The sequence below is a fragment of the Zeugodacus cucurbitae genome, chromosome 3 (assembly GCF_028554725.1).
Source record: "Zeugodacus cucurbitae isolate PBARC_wt_2022May chromosome 3, idZeuCucr1.2, whole genome shotgun sequence".
NCBI classification, from domain to species: Eukaryota; Metazoa; Arthropoda; class Insecta; order Diptera; family Tephritidae; genus Zeugodacus; species Zeugodacus cucurbitae.
This window is the reverse complement of record NC_071668.1, coordinates 78,072,719-78,087,751: the sequence shown is the minus strand read 5'-3', so window position 1 is coordinate 78,087,751 and position 15,033 is coordinate 78,072,719. Positions and strand designations below refer to the sequence as shown.

General features: G+C 34.7%; 1 protein-coding gene across 3 annotated transcripts in view; it reads right to left on the bottom strand.

Moving 5' to 3' along the window:
* The window catches only part of LOC105211468 (centaurin-gamma-1A), a 210,530-nt gene that overhangs the window by 14,056 nt on the left and 181,441 nt on the right, over positions 1–15,033 (bottom strand). For all 3 annotated transcript variants that reach the window (XM_054227081.1, XM_029039734.2, XM_011182890.3), the window contains one exon: positions 2,441–2,673. In XM_054227081.1, coding sequence (XP_054083056.1) covers positions 2,441–2,673 — 233 coding nt within the window. The remainder of the gene's footprint in view (positions 1–2,440; positions 2,674–15,033) is intronic.

The following is a 15,033-nucleotide window of genomic DNA, read 5'->3' as shown; positions in this document are numbered from 1 at the left end:
TTAATAAGCTTTCGTCGATTATTAATTTGTTTGAATAAAAAGCTCCCTACCAAATAATGAAAGCTTATGTAAGTGTGAAAGCTCCATGTTCTTTCCCCATTAATTAGGCGAAATGTTTCAAATAAATTAGTAAATATTCAAAGTGCATAGAACTCATTTATACTGTCTACACACTCGTTTTCACTTCTACCCTATCTTATTCATATTCCAATAAACGGGCTTTTTCTATTTTTTCAAATTTCCTGAAGCTTACTAACCTAAATACCGTCAAGCAAGTAAACAATGTAAAAAGTCAATAAACTTTTTATACATGACAACTCACATGTGTAATTGTCGTCATAGAAAATAAAAGTTATAAGCGAGCTGACACAATGGAAGATGTGAAAATATAAAAATATAGCTTTAAGCACTTATTCCACTACCATTCACTGCATCGGAATCTTACTGACAATAAAGTCTACGATGTGCTGCTTCTTCTTTGCACTAGCGTTATTGCGATGACACACAATTTTATTGTTTTTCTCATACACAGTCGAACAATGCGAAGAAATCCCCTCGAATTTCAAAAACAAAGCACACCCTCTGCATTTCAGTAAGTTTGTATAGAATCTATGTATCGTAAATAACAAAAAGGACAACAATTGACCTAAATACAGATCATTTGCAATTGAAAACACTCTGTTAGTTTGACTTTACACCCTCAAAATCCCCACTCTTGGCTGCAGCGCCACACACTTCGTATCTTCCGTTGTTTACGCGAAAGCAATATCGAAATGTCTTGGGATGATAAATGATAAAGAGCGTAGAAGAGTGGGAGTAGCAGTGCTATAGATTCTGCACAGAGTAAGAAATATGAGTATTATTGTTACGATACTTGCTATTGCTGAGAAGAATGCGACTTTAAAGCATTTTGCTCCAGTCTCGAACTAAATCAAAAGTGGTGCAGTTAATTGCGCTTTAGTAGCACATATTCCTTGCAAAGTTTTATAGTACTTTGCAGACTATTGTATTAATAATTTCCTTTGACTCCACAGAAATATAATAGTCAATGCGTTTCATAAAGTTAACAAAAAGCAGGACTTTTGTGTAGAAAATAACGAAGGCACGAGTAAACCTTTGGCACTTTTACCTCAACGAGTCTACACTCAGTCAAGCAAAACGTAGAAGCAAAGGTAGTAGCATTGTGTAACGGCATTACAAAGCACTAAATACGAATGGAGAAAAAAGTAGCTGTGTTTGTTGGGGGGAAACTGTGTTTTCTGTGAGTTTGTGAGTTCCTAAGGGCTTCCGTATGTGCTTATGCGCAGTAGAGCAGCAAAACTTAATGAGGTATACGGATTGTGAATAAGAATGAGTTCGACTGTTGGCTGAGAAGGTTCTTCAAATAAATAACTGTGTTATTGTTGACAGTTTAGGGAAGTAATGAAGCACTAAATTTTAGTAAACAGTTTACATATTAGTTAATGGATAAATATGTCACATATTAAACCTATATTATATAAGTCAGTCTACGAAAATAACTAAAAAATATTTTCAAACAGTTAAACAAAAGCTCCCATCATACAGAAGCTTTTAAGGAGCTTAATTAGAGCTTGCAGGCTTTCAGTTTTAACAAGAGAAAATGAGTCTAGGGACTAATTGCAATTTAAATCAGAGAAAGAGGATAATTAAGTTTAGAAATTGATGACGTAATTAAGTGAATAGTTAAAATTGCTTTAAGTTTCGTAGTAAGCTTTGCGTAAGTATGCATTTGCCAAAATTAAAACTCACTGATTTCCTTTAAAATCCTTCACCCAAAGGCATTTCAAGGAAATTAACTCATATTCCTTTTAAGAACACACCCATTAATTGCGTTGATTGCGCAATTTTATCGGCTACGTCACTTTAATAGTCGTAATTGATAAAATATACGTTTATAGAACTATTTTATGGCCAGGTGCGAGCATTGTACGCTTAAAAATTAGAAAACATGAAGCAGTACACGTACCTATGTATATGTATACCGCAGAAATACGTCAGCAATTACGTAGTTTATGACGTAAAAGTGCTATTATTGTATTTAGCGGGATTATAACGCGTTTACTTTGCACGATAATAAAGCAATATTGTTAAATGGCCAAGCCTAAAAGTATGCTTTAGTATACGGGAAAACATAGCATGCATTGCAGCGCCTATACTATTACCAGATGATACAGTAAAATCATTTAATAACTAACGTATATTTTTAGCGCACTATTTCGGAAAGTCATAAAATGGCTAAATAGAGAAATTTCAGTTTCTCACAATTAAGTTAATTGCGTTTTACTGCTTTTGTTATCGGCGGTTCTATATGTATATAACTATTTTGTTGTGTATATGGGAGACTCAAAATAGTATTGCAATAAATTTTACACAATTTTTTAATTAATTTTCTTCTATTTATATAGTATCATTTGCTTACCTGCATTTCTGGTGGTCCACCTTCATCTCTTATCAGTAATAAATAACTTTGGCCATCTATGAATACTTCCTTCTTAAAGCGACCGCCTTCAGGCGACTCCTCTTGCATGTAGGAACCAGTTAAATACCGATGCACTAAAGCTGATTTGCCCGAGTTCAATGAACCAACTATGCCTAGACGCAAATCGGGCACTGAACGTGAGATCGTCCATTCTTGACTGTTGACGAAAGAGTCTGTGAAATGCAAAAAAAAAACAAAAACAGAAAATTATAATAATATATAAAATGGTTTTGCAAAATAAAATGTTTTTGTAATATTGAAATAACAGCGCATTCCAAAACGTTTTCCATGAAACGCGGCCAAACCCCTTTTTTGGTGTGTTGTTTACGTAGTTATTGGTAAATCTAAGAATTTATTCAAATTACCAAATTTTTACAGTCAATTAGTATGCAATGCACAGCCAAACTTGTATATTTGTATTCAAAAATATATTGCAAACGCGGGTTTTTTAAGCTGGTCTCAAGCGAACTGTAATCAATTGCTGACGATCGTACCTGCCAATTATAAAAATATCAGCGAGTAAAGTTAAATGCCTTAAAAGCGTTTAATTTGCATGTTAACTGCTGTTGGAGAAACGTGGAAAAATAGACACACATTTATATTTTGATAACAACATAATAGCCACTAATCCCCACATTTTATAGCAGAGCTGTCAGCAATGACATTTTGACACTGTTTTCGAGAGAAACAGATGAAAATATCAGAGTAATCAACTTTAATGGTGACAAGTGTGTGAATAATTCAAATAAAATTGTTTATTGCATTTGAAAGCAAAAAAAAAATCATTACTTTGTAATTGCCAGCTGTTTTCTAGGAAATGTATCATATACATAAAACAATTTAGGTAGAAGGGCGATTACGACTTCCTACTCAAAAGCTCATGTACCTTAGAGCGTAAGTTCAGTGAACGGTCCGAAATAGAAAAGGAAGAAGAACTGACAATTACCAGCAGCCTATTGGCAACAAGCACCGGGCACAACCGTCGACACAAACTTACTCGGTACAACAAGCAGTTAAAGCCGTATGAGCAACCAACAAGCGCTCTATTTTTGTGCTGCTCCAACAGCATAAGTATTACAGAGACCAGTGGATCAAGCTCGCTACTATTAGACGAGTATGTAGTGGAGTAGGAACTTGTTTTCGACCTCCTCGTGTTTACTATCGTTTTTCATGTAGAGGCTACACTTTTACCTACATACACAATTAACGGTGTCTTTGTTTTGTGAGGCGTAGCTGTGTTACTACAATAAAGCACAAACTTATGAATGACATACTGCAGTTCTATGGCAGGCAAATGGTGAATTGCCTTTGATATATCCTTTGTGTGTCGCTCCTACCGTTACTCCTCAGCGCAGCACTTCAATATTAGCTGTTTCTTTCAAAGCAATTGTGCGTACTCGTCTCGTATGTGAGTTTCTTTGCCTCAGTTGTCTACTAGTCATTCTCATTCATACTCCGATAGATGAACGGACGTCTTGCCCTTTGCGCGTCCATCATGCCTTTGATTGACAGCTCGACGCACAGACAGGCAGGCAATCATCACACAACACATTATCCTCACACATTTTTGCTCACACAAAGCCAGTTGCGCTGTCAGAAGGGCAACCAGTGTGTCTGGTATTCTTTATAGTTAACAATTGCTTGCTTTATGGCTGGACACTCTTGTGATTTGAATGCATTGCGACAGTTTCAATTTTTCGGCAAATTTGTAACTTTTATTTCGCCTTTTATTTGCACGGCTTGTTGATCTTGTCCAGTTGCTTGCAAGACAATAAATTTCATATTGTTCGATTTGGAAAAGCGCAATTTTTCAACAACTACCATTTCCAGTCTATTTTGTTGCCTTTGCAGATTTTTTGCAAAAATTTCTTGATTTGTTGTTCGTCATTGTGTGACGTTTCGAGGAGCGTTGCGAATTCGCAAGTGTGTCAGCTGCTTGATGCTGTCAAGCAAACGTCACATCGTGTGTCGTCAGTCGTATGCATATTTAGCGAGCGAGTTGCATCAGGCGGAATTTGAACTCGTACTTCTTCACATGCTGTCAAACGAGTACTTTGCTAGTTGGGAATTTGTAAATGTTTCCAACTCGAACTCATACAAATTATATAGAATAAGTAATAAAAAATTTACTGTCTTTAGGTCAGTGTTTTTAAATTTCAATTCGGTTGGAATTTTTCTGACCACACGCATATAAAGTTCACTTGAAGCTTTGTCATACAAAATACTACTTTTAAACGGTTATATTCATGACTATATTTGAACAAAATTTATATATGCAAATCATATAAAGATTAGAATATATTTTTAGAATGTCAAAAATCAAAATTATTTCTAAATAAACAAACAAAATTGACAAATACACCTCCAGCGTACTCTCTGCTGTCAAAAATGTTCTTACGAAGCTTTTACTTGTCAATGTCAGAGTTCTTTACTGTCTATTGTGGGCGGGCGGGCGCTAAGTTCTTGATTATGTTATTAATGGCACATGCTTTCTATATAAACATATAATAAAAAGCGAATTATACAAACTTAAGCGCGTGCAGTTTGTCAAAAGCATCAGCAGCGTACGCAGGCGTATAATAGCTGGTTTGTCCATAAAAGAGCAGCTTGTAAATCAGGTTGCCGCAATGGTGACGCATGCCCAAAGCCTAGTCAAATTGCCTGACATGCAGCAAGTTTGCCTATAAACGGCGGGTGTTACGATGTATAGCCTTCGGCGAGTCAATTTCATGGAGTTGTCAATGTCAACACAACCAGGCGATGCACACTATGGGTTTATTGACATGCAATAAACGCAGTGACAGCGTCACTTAGCAGCAGAAAAAGTCAACTTTTGTTTTCTTAAGCCATTCTAAAGCATCAAGCTTCATTGATGCTTATTTGTATAATACTAAGTGGGTTGTATTAGCTAAGTTTAGAGTGTTTTGTGGAGGTTTGGAAACAAGAAAAGCTGTAATTGCTTAAAAAGCTTTTGAGCTATAAATAAGCTTTAAGAAATCTCGCATATTTTTTCAATTTTAATATATCATATCTACGAGTATAGTAAATTTTCGCATATTCTAGACCTTATAATCACAGAAATATGATAAATCACTTTTCGCAGCGTCACTCCTCAGCAGCTTTTTGCGTATGAAAAGCTTTCGATACAAACTCAAAATTGGGCGGCAACCAGCGCATAAAAGAACTTCACCACCAAAACAAATTAGCCAGCTCTCCCGGCATTAAACGGAAATAAAAACTGATGCGCATAAAGCAAAAATAAATAAACCGTGAATTTCGAGTTCTCCACACACTTCAGGGTTAATAACGAGCGATCAATTTCATAAGCCTGCCACTTAAGAAAATATTAGAAATATCAGCGGCAGTCAAAAGCAGCAACATCGGTAAGAAACATACCGAAGACTACAGCGAAACGGTCAGTTCGATTGTTATGTAAATCATTTAGGGGAGTGATATCTTTAAGAATGTAAAAAGGCTTCCTCTTAAAATAACACAAGATGAACACAGTATGAAGAGAGCGCTTGGACAATGGCTGACCAGATGGAAGGGCAAATTTGTTACTACATATGTACACTTAAAAGCAGCATTGAGTGGAAGGTAAGGCGCGGGGTCTGCATAAAGCCGTGATAATCGGTAGTGAGAGGGTTAAGCCTGCAGACAAGTTTTTTCGGTAACTGGATACGGACAGCTACACGTGAAAATTGCTGTATTATGAGTTGTTAAAATATCGTAAAGAATAAATTCATAAAAAAATGCTTAAAATGAGAAATCTGTGCAAAGCAATGACACAACAATAACAAGAAAAGGTAATTTATGTATGTGAGCTACTCCAGAAAACAGGAGGTGGTCAGTAGTAGAGACCACAAGGCGTTGTACGCCTTTGTAAACAATGAAGACAAACAGCAAAGGGTACAGGGAATCACAGTAAAATTTAAAGTACAATTATCATTTCATGATATATTTCGCATTGTGTGAGTGTGTGTGTTTGTGTGCAAAAGGCGGTTTGTAGGCTCTTGCCTACAGGGGTCAACACAGTGATATGCCAAAACCCTCGCATTGTATACTACATATGTACGAGTATGTATGTACGTTTATTTAATATTATTTTGTCTTTCGCCGCCTGGTTTGGCAGCCTTGAGCTGATCTTGTCGCAAAGTCTTGTGAATGTGTTGTTAATGTGTATTTGAAGAGCTCACTTGATTTCGATTTTTCTCTAGTACAACATTGGGGATCGCATTCGCCTGCTGGCAACAAGTTTAACCAGTTCACCAAATGGTATGAAATGGAATGTAAATGAATGTTGAAAAGGAACTTTATCTGTATTGAAATCCGTACAAGCTTTGCGAAATTTGTTTGAGAGTGGCAACAATGTATCCAGCCTTCCCAGCAAATGCAACTCATACTCGCATGCTAATCTTAATTAATAACAGAGTCTATTTGGTTTTAAAACCAGTTAAAGGTACAGAGTGAATGCTTTTGGAAAGTAAATGACAATTTTCTATAGATTTTTTTTACTTAGCCTTATTAGCGATTTCTTCTATAGTTAATCATGACTCTAAAATTCATATTCAATTCCCACAACGAATAGCAAGTCAAATAGCTAATTTAACAACTGTCATATTAGTGAGCGAAAAAGTGCATTAGCTAAGCCTAGATAGCACAGAAAGCAGGATTCATGAAAGTGAAGCCATTGACCCAACATGCTGATCGAAGACGACCGATTAAACATGCCATTCGCTTTACGATCCGCTAAGTATGTAAATTTTTATTAATTGCACTTTCTATGCTTAGATTTTTCTATAAATAAGCGACGAAAAGTGCACACAGACAGGATTAACTTTTGACACATGCGTCGTAAGCGCTGACAGTTGACAAATGAAATGTCAAACCGAAGGTTATCATTAGCGAGCTGCAAACTTAAGCTACTTTCATGCATAATTACTTATTTACACACTTTTACTTAAGGAAAATGCAAGAAAACTCACTTTGCAACGGGAAAAGGGTCGCCATGTTTTTGCGCTTAAATGTCAAATTGACAGATGAGCACAACACATGTCAAATGAAATGAAAACGAGAGTTCTAAAAGAGGGTACATACTAGTTGAAAGTATATTAATGATGCATATGCAAAACATAACAGAAATTAAAGTAAAAAAAGAACTCACACGAAGCCAAACCGAGCAAATGGACAGCGCAGACCCGACGCTCTGCAAAGATTATGCAAACGAACGCTGCGGTAGAATTTACATATGTAACATAGCGGTATATTTATGCCGTCTTCTAACTAGCTCACCGTGAAAGGTGATAAATGCATGAAAGCAAAGCGGCGACTGACAAGCTTCTTGTGGAATTTCTAATTAGAGAACAAAAGCATGAAGCAAAAGAAAGTGAAAGAAATGCAGCTAAGGGTTACGTAAGGAGGTTACGTAAATGTGGAAATAGAAAACGCGAAATAAATTCAAAAGAAAATCGTACAAAAGCGGAACGAGGAAGCATGCTTTCGAAATGCTCTATTTTCTATTTTACTTTTGTAAACAAAGCGAACCGGTTGAGTGTGTTGTATGTTTTTCTAGGCCGGCCCACGTTTGAATGGAAGGGTCAAGGATGCTAGAAATGTAAACAAGAGTGACTTGAATAAACAAATACAAAGGCTAAAGTACGTACTCGTTGTAAACAAAATAGAAACTAATTATATCTATTTTGACATTTGAGCAGCAATATATACGTACTAAGTACATATTTTCAAAATTTTTGATGGATGAGTATATATAGCTGATAGTGAAAAACAGCTGTTAAGTTATCTAAAGATAACAGAAATGCTATCTTTGGGTTCGGCGCTGAGACCGCAAGTGATTTGAGGAGCGGGGATTACCTTTGATCGATTGGTTACTTACGGGTTGATAGTGATGGCAGTTGGTGTGTGGTGGCATTTATTTCTTTAAAATCGGATTATTTACATAGAGTCGGAAATAGGAGCATTAAACCCTTCAAAAAATTGTTGAATACAATTTAAAAAAATGTGCGGCAATTTAAGTCATAACAACAACAATAAAGGAAGATCCTAATAACTCAAAACATCTTTACCGCTATTAGACTTATCATTCTGCTTCATTTGCTGTATTTTTCTGTATTTTATTTCTAACTAACATTTTGTATGGCAATAAAATCGAATTTTATGATGATTGAGCAGCAGGAGCAGTGGCATTTTTGCTACCGAAATGGAAAACTATCGGGAAAACATTTACGGTTAACGTGTTATCACATTACCAGCTACCAGCTGTCAGTTCTACAACACTTTTACTACTACTACCCGACAACAAAAAACAAAAAGAACTCGACAAAAATCCAGAAGCTGAGGCGACATTGCAGTATCATTTCTTCATACGTTTATCTGCTAACTAACCACATTATGTTTGGCTTCTAAGCGTCGTAAAATTTTAATGACCATGTCCACTTAATTTTTACGACAGTGTGACCAAAAAATATGCCTACTAGCGCGTGCTACACAAACATACATATGTGGATCTGTATATACAGGTAGAGTTCAGTGAACAAACCACAGATAATTTTGCACCTTTCAGTGGTTAGACATGTCTTTTTTTATAGCTGGACTTCTATGCTGACCGGCGCCTATAAAGTCATATAAAACAAAAGTGCGCTCTTGTAGATATATACTAGCTTACATATATATATATTAATATGCCCGTGCAGTTTCTTCGATACCTCCACTTTGGGCCGCCTCTCCGACTTCCTGACATATTTAACAGGGGAAACATGTGTATGTATTTGTGCAAACGTACAAATATTTATAACTTCCTATCAAAGTGCCAGACATCCTTTGGGTTGGATAATACAATAATACTCCACTTCGTTACAGTCGTTCCCGTCGTATGTGGCACGTGATGTGCTGTCACTCTCTTCGAACAGCTTGATACATGTTGTACATATGTTTGTCTACTCCTTTCCTTATCATCTAATGTTGTCCTTAATGTTCCCCACTCGTACGTGTGGCTTCTTTTGTTTCATGCCGTTTAATTTTATTTTACGACTTTTTTGCTGTTTTCCCTAGGTCTATCGGTCAGTGTAGGTATTAGACTTTTACGTTTATCTTTGTTCATATATTTTTGCTGTGTTTGCTCATAAGTGACATAGGAGCCTATTTAAGGCTTTTTCCTCATACAACAGTATACATAAGTGATTGCTTTTAACGAGCGCGTGTTCGATACTGTCCCTGCTCCAATGTGACTCATTAGAATTTCGGAAGTCTAAAGAAACTTTTATGTGTGCTTGTAACGATAATTGTTAATACAATCTTCATTATAAATTATTATGTGATTCATAAAAATTATTATTTATTGTAATGCAGAACCTTTTAGAGTGAATTTAAACTTTATCACGACAGAAATGTAAAGAACTTATTTTATATTTTAATTTTTATCATACCACCAAGGTTATCAGTATATGAAAAAAACCATTCATATTACCATATCAGAATTTTATTTTTTTTTAATGTAATATCCAGTAGTTTTTTTCACATTTCCTTTCGATTGTGTAACCATAATTTCCGCTTGAGTAACTAAATTGTTCAGCTTAATTAAATTGCAATTATTTACGCTAACAATAACAACAACAACACGCTTGAAATTTATTAGAAACACTGTTTGGCCCTTCCTAACTGAGTACCAACATACGCTCAAACATAAGTATGGATATAGTTTATATAGAAAAGTATGGATACAAGCATTGAACAATTGCTATCGGCTATTCGCGTGCGGTTAATTGTTTTTTATTCACAATATTAGAACAAAATTAGAACATATGGCACATGCACTGGAGAGGTGTTTATGGAAGTGGAGTAAAATATCTTTTTACACCGATATATACACTGTGGCATTTTTTGATAGCTTACCATGAAAAATATTATATTTAAAAATACAATTTAAACACTGTTAAATATACCATTTTTCTGTTTTATAACCAGATTTCAAAGAACTAAGAGAGTTCCTTCCTACTCTTATCCATCGCACAACTAACAGTAGAAGTGACACAATAATATTTTCTTCCTGCCCAGGTAGTTTGACCGCGGCAAAAAAGAATCTGATAAGCACACCATTGTTGTTTTGCCATTGGTATTGCAGCTAGACAACCAGCAGCGGCCAAATTGTGCGTTGGCGGAAAACCCAAACGACCAGTTGCAAGGAAGCACCTACAGAACAGGAAGAAATCGACTACCGAAAATAGACAAAAACAAAGAGCGGAACGGAGAATGCGAGCAGCTGCTGGCAAATGTGGATTATCCGCTTTTGTTTAGTAGTTTTTTGCTGAAAAGAATAATAGTAAAATGACAAAGAGAATAGGCGTAAAAGAAATAACAACTTCTCCTGAGATATATTGGATTTAAGGAGGACAACAAATAATCGCATTGCGTAAATAGGATTTGTGCATTAAAAAAGGTAATATTTGTAGGCAAAGAAGAAAATATTTAGAAAATTGCACAAAAGCCAAGCAAATGCCTAAATGCAAAGGAATTACTTGTACTATAATCAGAGGGATTTCAAGGAATTGAAATGAAACTACTAACCGGAATATACTATTTGAGTATACCCAAAAAATGCATTACAAATGAAAAGGTGAATGTGGAAAATATTCTAAAAAACTGCCTCAACATTTCTTTTCCCAATTCATTGCTGCTAATTACGCTTGTGGCACTGCAATTATCTAATTTATCAGAGCATAATTACTGTTCGGTGATTGCATACTTTAATGATTAATTGATGACTTCATTAGCGAATGGATTGTGGACGGACGAATATTGCGGAAAATTGTTATGCAGGCATTTTAATTGTAATATCTGCGGGCTTTCAATTAATCAATAATTAAAAGCGCAATTAAGTGATAATTAGATTCGGTTGTTAGGGGTCGAGATTAGACAAGGACAGTTTTAAGTCCACTCCCACAATTATAATAATTAGTTATTGTGTTATTCTGCAAAGGGATACCAAAAATGTTTCCACTGAGAGCTGCTAAGAGTCTAACTAAAATATTTATAGTAATTGAATTTCGATTTACTTAAGGGTTAAGAGAACATCGAAAAAAAAATACAAAATTTCAAAAATAATAAAATAAACCTTTAAACAAGTCCCTAGGAATTTTAAAATATATAAATGGTGAAAAAACATCGAGGTCACATGTGTTTTGCACTTGGCTAAAGTGAAGCCAAGACGAAGATTAATTTCACAGTGGATGTATTAATAGACTGGTTAATGCAAAAACTTCTAGAGAGGAAATATTTTTTTGTACAATAACAAAGATATTCAATAAATCAGCATACATTTATGGATCAAAGCAAAAAGAATGGACTGAGTAAACAACAAATAATATTGCCAAGAAAATGAATAGGACTTTTTAAACCGCATATGGATTAATGAGCAAAGTAGTGTATGTTATGCTGTTGAGATAAACATTTCAGTTGATTAAAGGAGACCTTCACATTAAACAACAGTGAGTGCAAGCAAATGAATGAGTCCATGAATGGAAAAGGCAGCGAAACAGCAGCATGACAAGTGCACCGATAATTAAACAGCTACATATCGCACTCGGAGGGCCCCAAAGTCATGAGTCAAAAGCAAAAAATTATGTATGCAATGCGGGGCACATGTGTTGGCCTCATGTGAATTGGGTGTTTTATGGGAATTATGGGGCGATGAGTAGAGTATTCGCCAATGACGATGTTGGCTTATGGGAATGTGACAAATGAGGGACTTTAAAATATAAATGTGTATATGTATGTAGACACGTACAAATGTGCAAACATAAATACATTTACACATCATAAAGAATTGTACTGCTATATAAATTAGAGGAAATGAGGTTAGTGGCGCAAATGAATTAAAAGCAGCAGACAGCGTATTTCTTAAAAGGTGGCAACTTTTCGAAAGAGAAAAATTAAAATTATTGTTTGTTTAATAACTAAAGAGAATTGTTGTTAAATTAATTATTTTGAAAGTAGAAAGCTCAAATTAAAGCATAATATTAAGAATATTCCTCGTCCACTTTCTGTTTGTAGTAAAAAATATATATTTGTCAATAAGGGTTGCTCATTAAGGCCTCCAACGCAATATTTTTATCAACATGCCAACAACATCTGCGCTAATAAAAAGCGCATGCACTTGCCTTTATCAACAATAATTTATTAATTTATTGCCTGTGAGTTAATGACTTTTTGTTGCATTAAATTGATTTCCGATTGGAATGCAAGTTATTGATTACGTGCAGTGTAAACAAACCAATTGCCTTTTAATCGATAATATTTCGACATAGCTCATTGACTTACAACGTAAATATTGCAACCCCTCTAAACTCAATTACAACATTCGGGCAAGTGTTTCTGCTCGGCGCTGCTGCTGCCGCGATATCAAAGGTGGCAATAAAATATGTTAGCGGGCGGAAATTAGATAGCCTATTGTTGTTGTTGTAATTTTATTTGTATGAGTTCTAACGTTATTGCATTGCTATACGCAATTGACACGCCTGATTTATTATTGAATTTCGAGCAAACATGACATACTTTGCGGAAATGTTGTGGTTCGGGTAGAAATGTGAGGGTGAGCACGACTTTTTAATTGACTTTCGCCATAAATGAAAGCAAATAGTTGTAATAATAGGTTTATTATGGCGGCAAAACCTAAAAATAATTAAAAACAACATTTCTAAAAAAATTAAGTTCACTAAATAAAATAAAGAGGTGAATAACAGAGAAGATTTCATTGCCACCATAAGCATTTAAATATATAATAAAGCAATAAAATATGCAAAATTATGGGATAAATAAATGATTTCTTCCAAAAACAAAAAAAAAACACCCTTTGTGCTAACGCTTTATTTACTCTCACTTATCACTGCCTGATGATAATAATACTCACACGAGCACATTTACATTTCATAAATTATTAATATTCTCATATAGCCCCTAAAAAAGCAAACAACCAACTCCTAAAAATAACTTATTTAAATGCGAATAATAAAATAAATCAAATAAACTTCAAATATTGCTTATATTTACATAAACAATACCATCCCGTCATTAACGACTTTGTCAGCTCTCCCGACAGTAAATACACTATCGCATCGCTAACCCATTAATTAAGTCGAACAAAGCTACATGAAGGCACGAAACTAGGAAGGAAAATGAGTTAAAAATCACAGGCTTCAACGATGCCTTTTTCATTTAAATTAAATGCATACATATTTAATTTAATATATACACACACGGGGCCACACACTGTAGTAGCAACGAACGAAGGCGCAATTTGCATAAATTTTATATAATTCACAAGGAAGTGGGATAGCAGCCAAGGTATGCTGAACGAAAGATGCAAATACGAAAAATTGAATTGAAATAAAATCAAAACTGAAATAAGCAAAGAGAGAGTGAAAATACAGACTAGACAGACAACCCCCAAAAGGAGTATTTCTTATATATATCATATATTTTATATATATATGTATACTTCTTAAAAAAGCAAAGGCAATTATAACTACCAAGACATTGATCTGAAAACATGAAAATAACATTACCTATGATAAGCAGACTAAGAAACCTTTAAGCAAACATCTACAATATACACCCTTATTTGATCAAAGTGTAAATAGCAGAATATAGAAGTTCAATATATATATGTATATATGTGTTCCAAGAGTGCTGTTGCAACGCATAAACTGTTGAGGGGTGGTTAGTGCAACCGCGTGATCTTTCAATGAGAATTCTCACATTTGTTTACCCAGCACAAGAGGGTTGGCTTTTGATTTCATTGCTTGAACTTATCTTTTTTAACAATCAAGGTAGCAATCCAAAAAAAAAAAAAAAACATTTGAAAGGAACTGATTTTTTTCAGTGTGTTTGCATAGGTTGCATAGTAGTACATAATGCGTAAAACTGAAATTCATATGACGTAACTCGCATCATATGTATTTTATATACACAGGGGTGTATATCATATAGTAAAACTATGCCTTTGAGATTAATAACGGCTGTAGTCAGGCAGCTTCCCTTGTAGAAGCCACACCCTTTCGGCAATACTTTCTTTGCATTACTTGCAATCCTTAAAGTTCGACTTCCTTGCATTTTCTGCTTAGGACTCTCTCATTGGCTAATTTTCTTGACCACATCTTACACTTGAATACTTACAAACCTTTTTATATATAATACTTCAAAAAGGGGTTGTTTCCCATATATGATAAAAAATATTTAAAGATGTGACACATACCTGGAAAAGAATAGAAAGAATTTGATTAGTTTTTGAATAGTTATGAATATTATTTAAGAATAAAATGCGATTTTATGAAGATATAGTGGGAAAAAATCAATCGTCTATTAAGAATATTTTGAAATCACGAGATTTAATTAAAAAATTATTTTCTATGAAATTGATTGCTATTTCTATAATTACTAGCACACTTTATTCTAATCTTCAACATGTTTTTTCATGTTATCCATTAAGTTAACTCACATAACATAAACTTCAGAGATGACGA